This window comes from Haemorhous mexicanus, chromosome 4 (genome assembly GCF_027477595.1).
Source record: "Haemorhous mexicanus isolate bHaeMex1 chromosome 4, bHaeMex1.pri, whole genome shotgun sequence".
Lineage (NCBI taxonomy): Eukaryota > Metazoa > Chordata > Aves > Passeriformes > Fringillidae > Haemorhous > Haemorhous mexicanus.
In genome coordinates, this window is record NC_082344.1 from 36,913,317 (window position 1) to 36,932,149 (window position 18,833).

The window sequence follows — 18,833 nt, forward strand, 5'->3', positions numbered from 1 at the left end:
AATAAAAGTCAAAGAAATGGCTAGCTACACAGACATAGCAAACACAAGACATTCCAAAGATGCTCCTAAATATCAGTATAAGGCAGGATAGGATTAAGACAATCTGGCACTTCAGAAAATGTGGCAACATCAAGGTATGGACTGAAAAGCCAAATTTATATATGTCAAAAGAAATAGTCAGCACCAGTACAGAATGAATAATGAGGTAGAGATAATGACTACAAAGGTGGTAAATAACATACAGAAAAACAGATCTTTTTCTTCATTTTAAACATGAAGTTCACATATTGTTATAGCTGGGGATATGTGAATATTCTCAAGAACAAATACTGAACATTACCACAATTCTTTTCTCTCCTTTTAGTTCCTACTAGGGATCCAAATTAAGAAAATATTACATATATTACAACATATATTGTAATATTATAATATTACAACAACAACAAAAAAGAACCCAAAAGAACACCAAACAGAAACAAAACAAACAAAAGAAAAAACAACAACAAACAAAGGCCACAATTTTTGTTTTTAAAAAACATGATAAAATACTTTTTTTTTGCACATAGAAGCAAGAGAGATTAAATTTGATTAAAAATATAAGCTTATCATGGCAAAAATGATCAGGCCCATCAGGGTAAATTTCTGTGTTCTAATTTGTAGATTGTACAGGAGGTGGGAGTTGGTTCAAGTGGCTCTGTTAAGATGGAAGTTGGATGTTTTATTCACCATAAAATATTATGCACTGACAGCTGAGGACCGATGGAAGGAACATAAAAATAGTCTATTTGTGTAGATTTGGAAGTTTTCTTACAGTCTGATTCAAATGATTTAAACCCATTTAAAATGGGTTTGTAACATAACAAATAGGACAGCTTAAAAACAATTAGAAAAAATCTATTCTAAATGTTAAAAAATAGAACTGAACAAATGAGAATTTCCAATGACATTTTCACTAGGTCCTTGTCACAGACCTAGACTACAGCAGGATTCTTGCTGCTATCAAGGAAACTAGCTCCATCCAAGCCACACCCAGCAAAACTTTTAAAAAGAATTTTGTTCTGCTTGTTCCTTAACAAACATACCAAAAAAAAAAAAAAAAAAAAAAGGTTGATTGCATCTCCTCCAAGCTAATAAATGAGTATAATTTGGGGCATTTTTTTTGTAAACCAATGAGTAATTAAGGCAGCACTAAGATAACTTCTATCCACTGGGTACAACAAATTATGTGCCATAATTGCAGGGATTAGTTTCTTCTTATAGTTGATTATGTTTTTAAACATTACATTATTCATGTATTTCTACATACTGGTACTGGTAGATGCTGAATTTTTAAAAGCAAGTAGGTTCTAGGAGACAAGTACAACATTTATTTTTAGCAAGGGTTTGTCCACTTTTTATATATTTTTTTATATATATATATATATATATATATATATATATATATATAAAATATATTCCTTTATATCCTTTATATCAGATGGAAGATGGTATTTTTTCCAAAGGCAAATATTCCTGTAATGACTTCTGCACATGTAAAAGAGAAGAAACCCCTCTGTGTGAAAAATAATAAAAAAAAAATTACAATTTAGCAAAACTACCTTTTGCTGTCTTACAGCTGACTAGACTTACTTAAGTCGTGTTCCAGGCACTTTCTGAGCTAATGGGGAAGGTCAAGTAGAACAAAAGGATTCTTTTTTTTTGTTTGTTTGTTTGTTTTTGACTGATGTTGTTTTATAGTGCTACAAAGGCTGGCTGCAATCTCATGCTCCAGGTAACGTTTGAAGGGAATTCTCATTTCTAAACAGTCACACTGAAGTAGAAATGGTTTTTTATAAAATCTTTTTGTCTGCTGACAGCTGGAATTTGTTGTTCAAGAACTTTGTGAAGTTTTACTCAAGATACCTAAGAGGAAAAGATTTGGACCATAAGTTAAATAAATTGGTCAAGCAGTATTGAATTGCAGCTGATGTGGAAAAAGGCTGTGTGTGTGTATGTGTGCATTTACTTTGCAATGTTAGAAGCAGTCACACAGAATAAAATATGAAAACAGTTTTATATTGCCTAAATTTAAATGTGCAATTATTAATTTATTAAAATTCATAACACTGAGATGAAAATGAACTTTTAAAATATATTGAAAATATTTTTTTCCTGAATTCCAAAATGCCCTGGCCTCAAAAACATTATGTACATCTCTGTACATCATTTCAGTGACAGCAAATCTTAACTGGACTTTGGAGTGATGGCAATTATCTTCATCTTCATGATTTCCATAGGTGTTTTCCCACAGACACAGCTGGGAATCTGTACTGCCTAGAACATTTCAAAGCCTGCAAACACTGGTCCTTTTCAGTTGGAGTATAAGAGTGGAGCTAAAAGGATGCAGATGTAAATTTGGGCACTTGGTATATCTTGTAACTACCTAAAGGACTGAGAGTTTCTTGGTTTAGAGATACGTAGTGACTAAATTTATGAAATTTTTGAGTGGGAACATGTGAACAGAGAAGGACTGAAGTAGAGAATACAAGTTTGATTTACTTAAGAGGACTTCACTTTTCTAAAAAGTTGCTTATTTTAATAGTTGCTGTTGCCACTGGTGGTAGTTGGACAAAGGAAGTTTCAATGCTATAAACTGAGCTGAATCTCAATCTTTCATTCTTTAGATTCCCTCTGGAACAAAGATGCTCTAAAATCCACTACTTAAAGCCAAAAACAGATAGAGAAAAAGACTTTTGCTGTCTCTGCTCTGTCTTTCCCAAAAACCCCAATTTTTCAAAAGCAACATGTTTACGGAGTGGAAGGTTCCTTCTTTTGGGAGGCAAATATGAGGAGAGAGGAAAAAATTACCACAAGGTTTCCATTTAGCATGAGTCTCTCACTCAGACACAGAGTAGGAGGCTGCAGAGTGAACCCCTACCCCTCCTTTGTGTGCTGTGCCACCATGTAGGATTCACTGCCAGATTCCACAATCCTTATCAGAAATTGCAGAATATTTTCTAGAACTTCTTTTCTTGTCCTGGCACTACTGAGCTGTCTCAGTTTCCTCAAGCTTTCGAGCTCTTTCCCTACTTTCCCTGTATCATTATAGGCTAATAGCTTGATGACTAAGAACTGGCTCAAAATTTCTGCTCCCCTAATGTGCATTGTTAACTGAATTTGTAAAATATTAAATTGTCCCTTATCTTCACACTATATCATCCTATGTGAAAAACTCAACCCCTAAATTAATTATATTTCTTTTGTTAATGTTTCATCTACAGCTGACTTAGCATATACTGGTTCCATTGTTTCACTCAGAAACTACTGAATAAAAAGCTTTTTCTGATTATGCAGGATTTTTGCAACAGAAATAATATCTTCTGTTTTATTATTTGCATAGAAACACTGAAAATGCTCTCACACCCTGTCAGCTACTTCACACCTCTGTAGGGGCTTAAACTCTGGAATGAAATGTGAATGTACTGACTCACTTCTCCACATGGGTTTCATTTAAGAAGGTTCAGAGGAATGCATTGGCAGCACATTCCAATTACCTCTTAAAGAAAAGCTTAGTTTTTGGATTGTTTTGTGCAAATGAATAAGTGTTATTTTAGAAAGACTGCTTCCCCTATTACCATACACAACAGAGGCATAAAAGAGAGAAAAATCTCAAACAGAATATGTTAACTCTATTCAGAGCCTGAGCCATCTCACCAGTGAGCTGATTGCTCATTCTTCCATTTGTTAGGTCAGGTAGCAGTATGACATTAAAAACACTGCTCAAAGATTAAAACATCTAAAAACTTGGAGTTACTCCATTACAGTGAGTTCATTTAATACTGCTTTTGAAACATTTTGCAGTGTAGTGAAAGACCTTAATTTATTCCAATTATCTTTTGTTCACTTCGATTTATGAACACTGGAGCTCAAATAATCAGCCCTTTTGCTCCTTAGGCTTCCAAGAATATATTTTCATCAGTATTGTATAAGTCATCTTTCTGCAAGCACCCCACATACTAATTGCAAAAGTCTATTTTTATGATAAGGAGTGATATTAGCAGACAATTAAGGACAGGATCATTGGTTGTCCTGAATTGCTTTGGAACAGAAATAGCTCACTGAATAAAATTTTCTTCTTACTAAATGTATAAAGACAAATATTGAAAACATATATCCAATTATAAGGTGCCTCCACAGAAGGAAAAATCTTCAGAAAGAGCTGAAAAAAACCACCTTGGCATGTGTACTAGAGCTTTATAGGTCTCATCCTACCTACTTTTGTGGGCCTGGTGTTTGGAAATTTTTCAACAGAACTGGGGGAAAGGGGAAACTTTTTCAAGCTGTGTGTACTGAAAATATGGGCATGAAAGTGTGCATGAAAATCAGTGCTTTACATTCATTCATTCATTCATTCATTCATTCATTCATTCATTCATTCATTCTCTTGGTATAATTGAAAGTATATTAACAGTGAGTGCACAGCCAATGATAACAGAAGGATGGGCTGTTTTTCAAGATAGGCAAGATAAATATATAATTTCTTCCCTTTGAAATTTTCAGATTTCCAACTGCAAGACTGAACAAACTTCATTCACTGTTCTTTCTAACAATAAGTCTTACTGTTTCATGTCATAGCCTCTTTTTCTAAGATTAAGATCTGTTGTGAATTGCACTACAACCAGCTGGCACAAGAAACTCATGAAAACTCATGGGAAACTGACTTTCCCTAAACTCTGAGAGAAAAAGTGAGAAAAAGAAAGAAAATTTATTTTCTGTCATGGAGACAACTCAAAGGCATGCTGCAATTCCTCCCTTAGAGTCAGCAGGTGAAATAGTCTTGTCAAAAAAAACCAGACAGGAAAATCTAGAATTAAGTCAGCTCTATAATGGGATGCCAACCAGGTCTATCTGCAACTGAGACTCTCTGTGGAATCATGAACTTGCTATCTGGAAACATCAGTGGGGCTTCTCCAGACATTATTAGGGTGATAATTAGTACATTTTTAATAAAACAAAGAGATGTTTTCTTTATAAATATATACATACAGACACACAAATTTATTTTTTAAATATGCAGCTCGAAAGGATTACAGACAAAACATTGTTTGAGTGGAAGGAAATAGTGTTACTGGAATGTTAAAGAGAGGGACAACTTCCTAACATCCCAAAACTAACTTGTGGTACTGAAACTACCATATATGTCTCCCCAAAATGATAAAGTTTCTTTTCTTGTCCTCTTCTGTACACATATCAACTAGCCACTGATTATAAAAGGAAGTTTAAAGACAATAAATTCATCTATTCTTCCTCTACTTCTTTTGGCTAATGCCTACTTAGTTTGGTTAGTTGATATTTTGATGGTGCATCACAGCTGCTCAGAACAGGAATGTTATGTCTGCTGGTTACCAAACCAAAAGGTTATATGCTCTGACTCCTCCTGTATGATAAGTACAAGAAAAAATTAACTCAGTCAGTGGTAGGAAAAATATGGGAAAACATTTTTTTTTTTTCTTTGGAATGAATTACTGTTTACCTGAGATCAAAATTTATGGTATCTCTTCAAATGCCTGATCTGGAGATAGTGTGTCCTAAATTATCTGCTGCCCAAAAAAGCATAAAATATTTGGAATTTACTTTTCTAATAATGGGCAGCCTATTTGGTTTTCACATATAAAAATAACTGACCTAGGTAAATCAAAAGTATAGTTCCACCACTTCTTAAATAAATTATTTTGCAATAAGTTTTAAATACTTATAGACATACTACTAGCAATTAACACTTTAGCTATTATTAAAAATTAAAAAAAAATAATGGCTTTAGGTTATTTGCCTTTACTTCTGTTCCTATGTGTCAACAAGTGAACCTCCTGGACAGAATATACTGTAGAGAGTAATACACTGCAGATGGTGTCAGATGGTTTGTGCTAGCTGTTAGGAAACATTTAATTCTTTCAAGTCATAAGCTCTTTTTTGCTTAGAATTTATTTGGACAGTGGTTTTAGTTCTGGATGCTAATTTGGTAAGCCATGCATACAGCCTTCTGCCTCATCATTCAGCATTTTAGTTTACAAGTGACAAATGCACCTAGCTACAGAAAGTTTTCATTTTTCTGAAAGGGGCTGGTGTTGCATGGTCAAAGAGAGCTGATTTCTGACAAAGAGCAAATAGGGGCCTCGGGCAATCAACTACACCAGCCAACTAGGCCAGTGGGGTTATTTCCCTCTTAGCTGTTTTTTGCAATTCAAACTCATAAATTGCTCCCCTGGTTGTTATACACTCACAAGAATAATAAACTCAAGCTTTATGTTTGTTGCCTAACAGCTTAAGAAACACATGCTGTGATTGAGTGGGTTTTTTTTTTTGTTGACTGGTCATATCTACTTTAATTGACTGGGATTTTCTACATCACTACTAATTTGATGAATACAGTTAATTTTAAATCTTCCCCATAACATTGTTCACATATTGCATTCTAATTTAAACAAAAAAAAGCAAGGTACTTGCAGGCCAGATGTTATGGAAGACAAATTCTTCAACAACTGATTAACATAAACAGCTCTTGAAAAATACATTGAAAGAAAAGTGCTGTATTTGTCTACATAGTGGTTTTAAAATTTTCTTTTTAGAAAAGGCACTCAGAATTAATAGCATTTCCCTTAAGCTCGTTATTTGATAAAACCAGATTGATTTTGTTCATTAAACCCCAAAAATCGATGGGTTTAGCAGTGGACAAACTATTGCAAGCTTTTTTGCCAGACCAGGAATTTTCTTTTGGCATTTTGGCAATCTTGGCAATTTTATCTGGCGTGTGAATATGAAAAAAAACAAAACCAAAAAACAGACAACAAACAAAACAAAAAAAAAACCTTTTACTAGGGCTGAATAGATGTACATGTTTGTTATATATCTGCAGGCACTTATCAGATTTTATTATTTCAGTGTGCAATTGATTTCATACCCTTTTTTATTACTGTGTGTTTTCTTTTATTCTTTCATTCTATTTTCTGTTGAGTTGCATACAGGACATGAGAAATGACTCAGCAGCTGAAGGTAACATGCAAAGCAGAAAGAGCCTACTTGACCTGTTTGGGCAAAATATCAACCTAAAATAGTTTAAGACAAGGCAAATCCAACACTAGCTTTGGACTGGCCCTATTTTTCTTTTCCCAGTCGTGATTCCCCTCCTAGTATGATGTTTATCCCTATTGATGGTTTTATTTTTCTATTTACTTGAGCATTAAAGTATCCTAATTTCAGTTCTGTTTGGGCAGTACCTCTAGTACCTGCTAGTTCATGAAACAGTAACTTTTGTTCTCACAACACATATCTGTTCCAAATACAGCAGAAATATTTAATGTTTTTTGAAGGCTGATTGTGAGGACAACAGATTACTTGAAAGACACAATAGGAATTTGCCTACTCAGTTCAAGAAATATAGTAAATATGGCACTTAGGGTCAATTTATTAGTCAGGTTTATTATTCTATACAATTCTTTTTAAACTGCATATGGCTGGTTGCTAACTTACCTATTAGTTTAGAGTATTGTAGGAAATAAAAGAAAAATATCTCCCATCAACAATGTCTTTAGAAGAAGCCAAATGTTCTTTGATAGAGAAGACTAGATTCTTCCCAGGCACATAAAGAGCAAATTCTAAATTCAATTGTAAAATCATCCTAAATTGCATGTTTTCCCATTTAAAAGACTACCACTCACTACCATCAGAAATTATATATTTTTAAATGCAGATGCCTATTTACACCTGTAATTTGAGAGTTTTTCTAGAACAGAATGATGACAGTTAAGATTACCTAATGAAGATATTCCTATAGAAACTTGAACTTGGAATATCAGAATAAATAATGGATAATTGTTGGCAGAGTTGTTTTAAAGCAAAATGGATCTGTGTCAGCTTGCAACAAAACTTAGAAGTTCTAAACATACAAACTACTAATACACATTGAAGAAAAAATCCTAGACTGCAGAATTATTCAATACCTAGAGGTAGAAATGTTACAGAAAAAAAACCATGGAAAGAAAATTATATATCACACTCTTACTAGTGTGATAGTAAGAGTGTGATTTTTCTTCCTTTTGTGGAAGAAAAATAGATTTTCCTCCAAGAGGTCTTGAGGAGAGCTCTGCTTGATGCCTGTGTTGTGTTGTCCTGTTTTCCTCAGCTTCTCTTTCTTCTGTACGTCTTTTAAAATCCAGCTGATCAAATTGGTCAGTTCTGTCCCATCCAGAACCTGTTCTCAGGATGAGCACAAAGACAACCCCACATTCCCTACATTCAGACAAACTTACCGCACGTGGGTGATGATGAGGGTTGTGGCTGGAATGAAAAAGTCATCCACTCTGTCAAACTGCCTCCCCACGGGCTGAGTATGGATTGTGTGATGAGAAACACTCCCACTGGCCTGTGTTATCACCTGCACAAAGTAACATCAGCATAAACTACACAAGTATTCTTTGAAAATCAGATCTCAATGCAAATGAATGAATACAGTATTGCCTCTGTGTACTCTTCTTTTGTCTTTTCCAGGTTACCAAAAAAAGGAGTGCAAATAATAGCTACAGATTTCTTAGAACTATTACATCCTGGAACACTTAGTCTTCATACTTATTTTTCCCCTTCATCTTTTTTTAAATCAATCCTGAATCCATATTTATTCATTTACATTACTAAAGCCCTTAACAGTTCCTAGTTTAAACCAGGTTTTTTGTTTATCTTTTTTCTTACACTAGCTCTTAGAGTGAGATTAAATTTTTAAGCACTTCAGCCAGAGTGAAAAGCTGCTATCAACAAAACCACTGGAACATATGGCTATGCATACTCCCAATTCTCATCAATCATGAGATAATTCAACACAGCACAGACATATTTCAGAAGAGCAAGCTGAACTGAGTTTAAATACTCCTTAAAGTTTTATGAACCAATTTTATTCAAATCCCAAAATCTTGGACCTTCTCTGAAGCAAATGTTTATGGGTGAATAAAAGACAATTCCATATAATAGCCACTATGTTTTTCACATATGTGCATTTAAGAGTGGATTTTTTTTTTTTTTAGAAAAGAAGACAATCTGCTGTCTATACTCTAAATAAAAATGAGGGTGAGGTTGATCAGCCACTTTAAAATATAATAAGACTGACTCAATTATCAGTCCTGAGGAGGAGTGGCAACTAAACTTCCACAGATTACCTTGCACGCTCAAAGTTATTAAGGGTCTGCAGGTGCTGAAAAGGTGATTTCAAATGTTACTAATTTTGCTTTTAAAATTTCTCTTATTCTTTTTCTTATAAATAAGCATATATTAAATGCATCAGGATTTAATTAACTTGTGAAGAAAAGGAAAACAAATTTGTAGAAAAATTAATTTTTAAATTATGATATAAGGCTAATCATCATATTCTCAGGGGATTACTATAAATAAGGAACAGAAATTAATAAAAAAGTAGAAAGGCAGAAACAGCTTCTTGAGGTGTTTATTTAGTGACTGCCCCTAGGTTTGTCACTGCTCCAAGGTATGGGAAAAATCAAGATTTTTAATATCTTTCATGTGAAAAATAACCAATAAAGACAGAGCTTGACATCTCCAGAATGTCAATATGACTTTAATGAAATGGAAATATGTCTGAAGGCCAGTTTATCCTCTAATTAGGGATAAAAATATCATGAACAGCAACAGTTTGCTCTCAGAAGACGGGCAGTACAGAAAATTCTGCTTTTTTCAGCTGCATTCCTTATCCTTCTATCAATTTGCCATTGTCAGTTCAGACTTAGGGTCTTGAAAATAATCATTAACTTTTTGATGAGGTCAGTTGTTTGGCTTGTTTCCTGATTACCTAAAATAATTTCTCCGCCCTTGCTGGGGACATGGTAATAATGCCTAAAGGAAAATAGAGAACACATTGCAACTACACAAAGGTTCAACTTGTCTGCATTTCCTTACACATAATCATTGTGATAGCTCACCTGCAAAGTTGGTGAATTCTTTTCCATGTTTCCCCAGCTCAGCACCCAGACTTGATCATGTGATTTATCATAGTGTAGTTTCACTGGAACAGGATCTGTACTCACTGCCTGAAATAGAACAACAACAAAAAAAAGAAATCCTTTGTTTGTCACATTTTCAAAGGAAACATAATATATATGCTTGAATGAAAATGATGAGTACATATATATTTTCAGATACTTCCAGACTGTATTTAGGAATTATGCTGTCAATTCTTGAAACAGCCCTCTGATTAATTCAGAGTTACTCTAACACTTGTATCAAAACTACATTATACTGAAGCCTTTAAGAAGTTGAAAAAAAGGTTTTCAATCAAGTACAGAACTATTTGTCTTCCTTCCCTGCCATCACTCTCATACTTTACATGTATTGGTTGAAAAACTACACCACTTACTGAAAAATGGTTAAAAAGGGAAGAGAATTCTCAAGCCACATACTGGAATTAATGCAGGTGTTACTGCAAAAAATCATCATGATGTGGCTGCACCCCAAACCTCCCGTCTTTTAAAATGTGTACATTTTCTCAAAGTAGACGGTTTTCATGTGTTTTCAAAATACAGTTGCTACTTTTCATAGACCTGTGATCAGAACTGAAGTGTTTTCCCCACAACTTTAAGCACTGTCACTTGAGACCATGAACCTTTTAAACAGCTGAGCTCTCAACTTCCTTTGTTACTGAAACTGAAGGATTCAGAGGTATTAAATGGGAGAACAATATATTCGATTAAGAGATGTTATGCACAGGCTAAACGAGGGGGGGATTACTTCTTTATTTTCATCATTAAAGAAGAAAAAAATAGGTGGAAATTGTTTTTTAATCTTACCATTATGGAACTGCAAAGCACAGCTTGTTTATCAGTGTGTCAAGGAGAGTACCAGCTGGCTAATTAAGTGAACCTAATTTAAACTAATGATGTAGATCCTCAAGATAATGCACTAATGGCTGGCTGAGACTGCTGATGATACTTAACTGTACTCCTGAGGTGTTGCAAGCGACCACTTCATCTAAGCAGAATTTGTTTTTCCTTTTGAAAATGGGAAATGAAGCCAGGTTGCTCACTGGCTCATTTAAAATCATAAGTTACCCCTTGGAAAAGGTCATTTGTGTTTGATAACTTCTTTCTGCTACATGCTAGGAAACAAGTTGCCTAAAATAATACCTGAACTGTTGTATAGCTAATCTGTCAAAGCATGTCAAATTTCCTTTTGGCTTCCCCAGACAAAGGTCTGACCCATACACGCTCTGCCAGAGGAGTGCCAGCCACGTTCAGAGCCGGGGTCGTGGCACAGCCAGGTGGAGCAGAAGGAGTTGCCTGCAGGGTCAGGCACAGGCAGTACAGCTCCCCAGAGGGAAGCCAGCAGCAAAAAGGAGTTGAGCATCTCAGAATCAGACTTTCACAGCTGTTTCTAGCTGACCAGGCTGATCTGCCAGCAGCACACTGAGGACTGAAGGACGATGATTCTGTCTACTTCAGCCTCTAAGTCATCCCGCTTAGTGGTGTGCTGCAATGCTGCACAATTCCTGCTTTCAAGAATTTAAAAATGTAAGCAAATGCTTCCCTTGACTTTAGAATGAGAATTACCTGGATAAGTCAAAAAGTCTCCTTCTATGTGTATCTCTAAAGATACAACATCCATGTTTCCAATACACTTCAATTTAGTCTGCTTTAGAATCCTCTAAAGTACTTACTTTGATAAATATACCTGTCATAAAAATAAATCATCCTCAAATCTAGTTGTCACATAAGTGCACACCTTTTACATTAACTTTCATAGTAGAAAGGAAAAACATGTAGTTATTCATAGTAGTACTTCAGAGAAAACATTGTAATGAGCAAAACTAAATAAACATATTTTTACACAGAAAACACCATCGCTACATGACTTAAAGACCTATCAAATAAATTTTTAATTTTCTTTAGGGTTTTTGCAAAGTGATGGAAGTTTCAGTAGAGTGCTCTTGCTTTTAAAATATGAAATTATCTCCACATTTATTCCCATTAGCCTATGTGCTTTATTTGCAAGGTGGCTTCTTATTAAGAATGCAGACTTTCTTATTAGACATCTTTCTTACTAAGATGTGGACTAGAAATAGTTACATGTACATGTACATGTATGAAAATTATATCCTCTGTATTAATATGATCTTCAGGAAAAAGGCAGTCTAACAAGAAAAGTGATTTCATTTCTGAACATTTCTGAGCTGAGCTTCTCTTTTCAAAAAATCAATTAAATCTTTATTTTACTCTGTGCTAGGCAGTACTCTAAGTAACAAAAATAGACTGATCTGGAAAACTAAATTCCCTTCTGTGCTTCCTGTAAAAGTGTTTTTGTAACTGCATATCATATGAATAGAGCAACATTGAATGGTTGGAACATTCTTCCTGCTTGCAGAAAGCTGGAAAGTAAATGCTTATTTTTAAAAGACAAGAAGACAGAACCATGCATGTTTTAAGATATACTAAACAAAATATCTCTTGACTTGATGCTAAATTCCAAATTATCCTTACTTCAATTCTAAAACTCATCTGTGAATCAACAGTGGTTTAACTTTTTACAGTTTTATATTATATGTAAAAAGATTGTATAGGTTTTATGATTTCATTATTTATTTGTTTTCTCTGCAATTACTGTTGTTTTTATTTCTTTTTTTTGTTTGTTTTGCTTGGTTTTTAAGTCTAGTTTGAATAATGGCATGGGTAAGCTGGGCACAGAGCAAGTCCCCTTGTACTTTTCCCATGTCTTTGGCTAAGCCTATCCTAGGAAATAACATTCAGATCAGTAACAAGTAGTAGAAATTCTACTTAGGTGTTTTCCCTGGAATAACATGAAAGCTTCTGGAGTATGCTGGTTTTAGCTCAATGTACTTACTAAGTAGCACAGACTTAGTGCACAGAGCTCTTTGCTACACTTAGGCATTCTGTATGTCTGCTTTCCAGCTCATTACAGAAACTAGGATATTTTTTTCATAGAAAAATCTAATGCCATTCAAAAACTGCACAATTCCTTTACATATTTCTGGGGAAGGGCTGAATTTTTAATTAGTGGTTAATTTACTGAATTTTACTTTTAATTAACATACATCTTTGCAGTATCTCTGCAATTTTTTAATGCTAAAGTGATATATATTTTTACGTATTTAAAACAATAAATAATGTAACCAAACACAAATTAGAAGAGCCTAGCAATTAACATATTTTGTGAAGCCTAAATTAAAACATATTTTCAGTGAGCCCAAGAGGAATCATCTGCTTTTGACACTGAAGTCTAAATGCTAATAAATGCAATTATATTGATATTTCATCCCTCCTGAGGAGAAAAAGAAGCTGACACCTGAATGTCAGTCAGAGACCATGGAAAACATTGCCAGATATTCCAGTCCCTCAAATTTATGGACTGTGTTGAGACTGTGTGTTTTTACTCTGTCTTCATGAAGTAATATATCAAACTGGCTGTGAAAAGTATAGTTTTCAGGAAAAAAAAAATCATTACCCACTCATTTTATCTCTATTTTAATACACAAAAGTAAATTTAAGTAAAAAAAGCCCCATCTTTTTATTATAAACTTCTTGAATAAAATATTTTATAAGTCCTTGCAACCATTTGGATAGTTCAAGTTTAGAGGAAGCCATATCTGAGTCAGCTGACACAGAATTCAGAAGGCAAGTGTTTCAAATACGCCAAAGTATTGAAATAATTTTTGTAAGTCATGCAATTTTATAAATGCAATTTTGTTATTTATTTTTAAATGTTATATGCATGTACAGAATACATGCATACACTTACATGATGGAATAGTTAGAGCTGGAAGGGACCTTTAAAAGCCGTCTAGTCCAAAACCTCTCTAGTGAGCAGGGACATCTTCAACCAGAGCAGTTTGCTCAGAGCCCCATCTAAACTGACTTCGAAGGTTTCCAGAGATAGGGCTTGCACCACCTCTCTGGGCAACCTCTGACAGTGTTTTGCAAACCTCATTGTAAAAAATGTCTTCATTATATCTAGTCTGCATCCACCATTTTTTTAGTTTGAAACCATTACCCCTTGCCTATTGCTACTGTCCCTATTAATAAATTCGTCTCCAACTTCCCTATAAGTCCCCTTTAAAGACACAATAATGTCTCCCACGAGCCTAACATATAATCTATACTTTAAAGATTTTTCATTCACTTATCAGTGAGAAAAGCAAAAGGCATGAAGAAAAGCTCTATTTAAGTGTGGTTTTTTATTAACAATTTAATTAGGTTTTTAATAAAAAAAAAAGTCAGTGTTTTATTTAGCTAAAGGACACCTGTTTCCTATAAATATGATGATACTATAAGCACTGCCTTGTACCTTGGTGCACTGGGTTTGTGTGACAAGCTTTTGGTAGCAGGGGGGAGCTATATGGGTGGCTTCTGTAAGATGATGCCAGACACTTCCCCCATGCCTGACAGAGCCTATGCCAGCTGGTGCCAGCACAGACCCGCTGCTAGCCACTATCCAGTCAATCAGTGGTGGGGTAGAGCCTCTGGGATAACGTAGCTGAGATGCACAAAAGTGCTGTTGTTCTTGCAACCAGATGAGAGAGGAGTAGGAATATGTCAGAGGAACAGTGCTGCAGATGCCCAGGTCAGTGGAGAAGGAGGGGCAGGAGATGCTTGAGGTGAGCCAGCAGAGATTCCCTTACAGCCTGTGGTGAAGACCACAGTGAAGCAACTGTGCCTCTGCAGCCCATGGAGGTCTGAGGGGGAGCAGAGATCTACCTGCAGCCCCTGCAGGGCCCTACACTGGCTCCAGGTGGATGCCTGAAGGAGGCTTTGAATCCATGGGAAGCCTATACTGGAGCAGGCTCCTGGCAGGACCTGTGAAATTATGAAGAGGCACCCACACTGACACAGGTTTATTGGCAGGACTCGTGACCTCATAGGGGACCCATCCTGGAGCAACCTGCTCCTGAAGGACTGGATCCCATGGAAAGAGACCCACACTGGAGCAGCTTGTGAACAACTGAAGCCCATGGAGGTAACTCACACTGGAGAAGTTCATGGAAGACTGTCTCCCAGGGCAATGGCCCCAGGATGGAGCAGGGAAGAGACTACTCTCTCTGAGAAAGAAGCAGCAGCAGAAATTACATGTGACAAACTGACCCTCCATTCCTCATCTCCTTCACTGCTGGGGTGTTTAGGATTTGTTACACTACCCATCATCCTACTTAGATTTTGGTAGGGAAATGAGCTGAATTTATCATCAACTCAAGTCTGTTTTGCTATGACGGTAATTGGTGAGTGATCTTTCCCTTCCCTTATCTCAGCCCAAAAACCTTTTTTTGGTGTGTCCAGTTGGGGAGAGGAGTGGCAGAGTGGCTTTGGTGGTATCTGGCCTCCAGTCAGGGTCAGCACACCACACCTGGTTTTGCTCAAACTCTATGACTGTATTAATTGCTGTAGCATAGCACCGATTTCCCTTTTTTACTCAATGAATTATTTTCACTAAGTAGATACTCCAGAATCCCAGAGGTGAAGAAAAAGGAGTAGAGAAGTTTAAATTCAAAGTCTCTGGTCTTAGCTAAGGGTGCAGTTTATTTTTACTGTTTCCATTAACTTCTCTGTCTAAAAGCAGAGTAAGAGTGACAGAGTGACAGAGTAACAGTCCTCCACCTTCTGTAGCCAAACCTGATCTTTCTGTCAAAACTGACAGACACATCCTTATCTTGTGATAAGACTCTCTTTTAGCCAATCACTGTTTTAGAGTGAAAGGAACCTCCAGTCAGAAACTTCCTAAAGAACTCATTTGCTCAACTACTCGAGTAATATTTATTTTATTTATTTTTTTAATATTTTGTGTTATCTTCCTTACAATTGTCTATTGAGAGAAACAGTTGCTAAACAGAAACTGCTGCTAAATGTTGAAAGTAGGTGAACTTTTTTTCCTAATAATGTGTTTACTCTCAAGATAACTGCATTTCTGTTTCTTAAATATGAAGGAAAGTCTTGAATTCTTTTGCCTAAATTAAATAGTAACTTAAAAAATAGAAATAAATACCTGTACAACTTTCTGAGACTGTACATCAACAATGAGAACTCTGTCAAGTGTGGGCTGAGTGACGTATATGAATTTGTCTTTTACATTAACAGCAGTTGCCCAAACACACCGCTGAACAGGATCACTGTCTGCTTTGGGACAAACTTCATCCTATAATTCAATAGAAACAGGAAAAGTATAAGAATCAAAACAGTCAACAATGTAATAGAATGACAAATGATACCCATTTTCTTCTTTTTTAACTGTAAAATAAAACCTCAGAAAACATAGGGAAGGAAAAAGGAGAGTTGATGCTAGGACATAAACTCACGTTAGCCAAACTGCATCTGTAAGCACCACAACTCACTCACGATTAAATAATTCATACACTAAATTTTGGGATGTTTTCTAGAAATTCAAGAATTAAGTACTGTTGACTTGAGAAGGAAACCAATCTGAAAAAAACAAAACCATTTATGTAGATATAAAGCCAGCAAGGGGCAGGAGACCTTAAAACCAGAAAACCAAGGCAGACACACAGTGCCTTGTTAGTGCAGGAGCTGGCAGCTCCCACCTGAGCAGCACCACAGTGCCCTGCAGAGGGAGGCAGTGCAGGTATGGCTGAGAGCACAGCAGTAAGCCAGGCAAATACCTGACTGGGGAGATGATAATGTACACATCAAGAGAAAGGGGAGGTGGTATGGTGCAAATTGTCACATGGCACAGGGGCAAAGCAGCAGTCAGAGAGATCAGCTGTTTTGGTCACTTGGAGTACTGATAGGTGTCTTTAAAGATCAAGAATTTTGGCAACCTCTGCCATAAGACCTTCTCATGGCCTATCTTACGAGTGTTAAACCCAATAAATACCAAATGTCTTGTTACTACCATTCCCTCCTTCTCTGCCCTTCTATTCCTGCAAAAGGATGAATTTGAAAAAAAAAATAATCTGTTCACTGCAGTGCACTGATATTTCATAATACATATAACTACACACTCAGTCAAAATAGCTAACTGGAGTTTACATGCTCACTACTACTGATTTCTAGAAACATATGGCCAATCATAACACATTTAACTACCTATTTGTGATTATTTTCTCCCAGAAAAAGCTTGGCTTTATCAAAATTAAAGGTTACTTGGTCAAATATATTACTGTATGTGAAAATTCCATTTATGAAATAGCATGATTTCTTTCCTATATTGGACATCTAATTATTTAAAAATATGGACTTGAAAAACACTCTAGTTGGAAAAGTACAGGATGTATCAAGTGTCTTTGTTTTCCTGACCTTTTCTTCTTTTGCCTCTTATTTTAAATTCTTTTCATCACAAGGGACAAATTTACCAAATCATAAGTATTATTTCTTTTTGCCACTTATCTGCTGCTTATTCCTAATTTAGAATGCTCTGCCTGATACATCATAACTGGCCGCTGTGAAAATAATTATGATATGTCAGCAGATAATGACTCAGTGTAGAATGAGCAGCAAGATATGATGAGCTCTTAAACAAGAATTCTGTTTCTGAGCATCAAACGCCTTTTAAAAGGCACAGGAAACATCATGTGGCAGAACACCATCTCTGGCACCAAGCAATGCTCTTCAAGAGGATGATGCATTTCAACACTTCCTTTTCTGTATCATCAACATTCTTTGCCTGCTGTGCCTCTACATTTTCGAAAATACTCAATCTTTATATGTCAAAAGAAGAAATAAATCAATTTCCAGCTTTAAAAATGAGATTTTCTTTGCAGAAGATCGAAAGCCACTGCTTGATTTTACATGGCTCTTAAACCTCAACAAAGGGAAGGTCTTTCAGGAATCACATGATAAGGAAAGGTTACTAAACTCAGGTAGTGTACAATAGCACATCATCAGGAACTTCAGGAGAACTTAGAGATAAGTAACAAGTAAGATTTAGTTCATGCTGATAAAAAGCCATGAAGATCAAAGGGAGAAGTGAAAAATCTGATTTTTTAAGGAATGACAGGCATGGGACAAATGGGATTTTCATTCTTAAAAGTAGCTAAATGCTTTTCATTGTTGCATAAAGTCAACATATGCAAGTATGTCTCTAATATGATGTGCAATCATCATATCAGTGATCTATTGTCATTTGCCTTCTGGGTAATTTTCACTTCAAGTGGAAGGCTGTTTCACTGATCTCATTATTTTTTATATTTATTCTAAATATACCCTGTCTTATTTTCATGTTTTATCTAAACAGATAACTACAACTAGACTGTTCTACACCATCCTCTTACTCCTCAGAGTGAGTACCTTCAAACAATGAATCCACAAATGTTTGTAACAAATCCACACAGAGACATTATTTTCATTTGTCTCTCAGAGACTCACATTAATTTACATGAGTTTCTGGGACTGAATTCTACAAGGACATATTCAATACCTTATTCAAAAATAACGCTGACTTCTTCTGAAGGAATCTGTGTTTCTCTCACAGGGCATCATACAGATTAGTGTAAATGATTTCTCTGATTCCACCTTCCCTTGTGGGATGTATAGCAGAATAGCAAAATACTTTAAGTTAAGCACTTATAGCTATATCCAGAGATGAGCTACTGCCTTATAAATTTTCCTGAATTTGAGTCTAAAATACTCAGAAGTGTATTTTTAAAGATTTTTTCACTGTAAGATCAGTAAAAATATAGTCTTTCATATATATATATATATATATATATATATATACACACATACATACACATATATATATATACACACCCAACCACACATATACATATCTACATATACAAGAGAGGCTCTAAAATATTTTTCAAGTTGTCATAAATTTCTTTAATCCAATGCCAATTCTCACCT

At 35.4% G+C, this 18,833-nt stretch overlaps 1 protein-coding gene across 1 annotated transcript in view; it reads right to left on the reverse strand.

Moving 5' to 3' along the window:
* The window catches only part of FSTL5 (follistatin like 5), a 269,724-nt gene that overhangs the window by 18,357 nt on the left and 232,534 nt on the right, over positions 1-18,833 (reverse strand). Inside the window, exons 12-14 of the mRNA XM_059844470.1 lie at positions 16,018-16,167; positions 9,957-10,064; positions 8,286-8,410 (exon numbers count right to left, since the gene is read on the reverse strand). Coding sequence (XP_059700453.1) covers positions 8,286-8,410; positions 9,957-10,064; positions 16,018-16,167 — 383 coding nt within the window. The remainder of the gene's footprint in view (positions 1-8,285; positions 8,411-9,956; positions 10,065-16,017; positions 16,168-18,833) is intronic.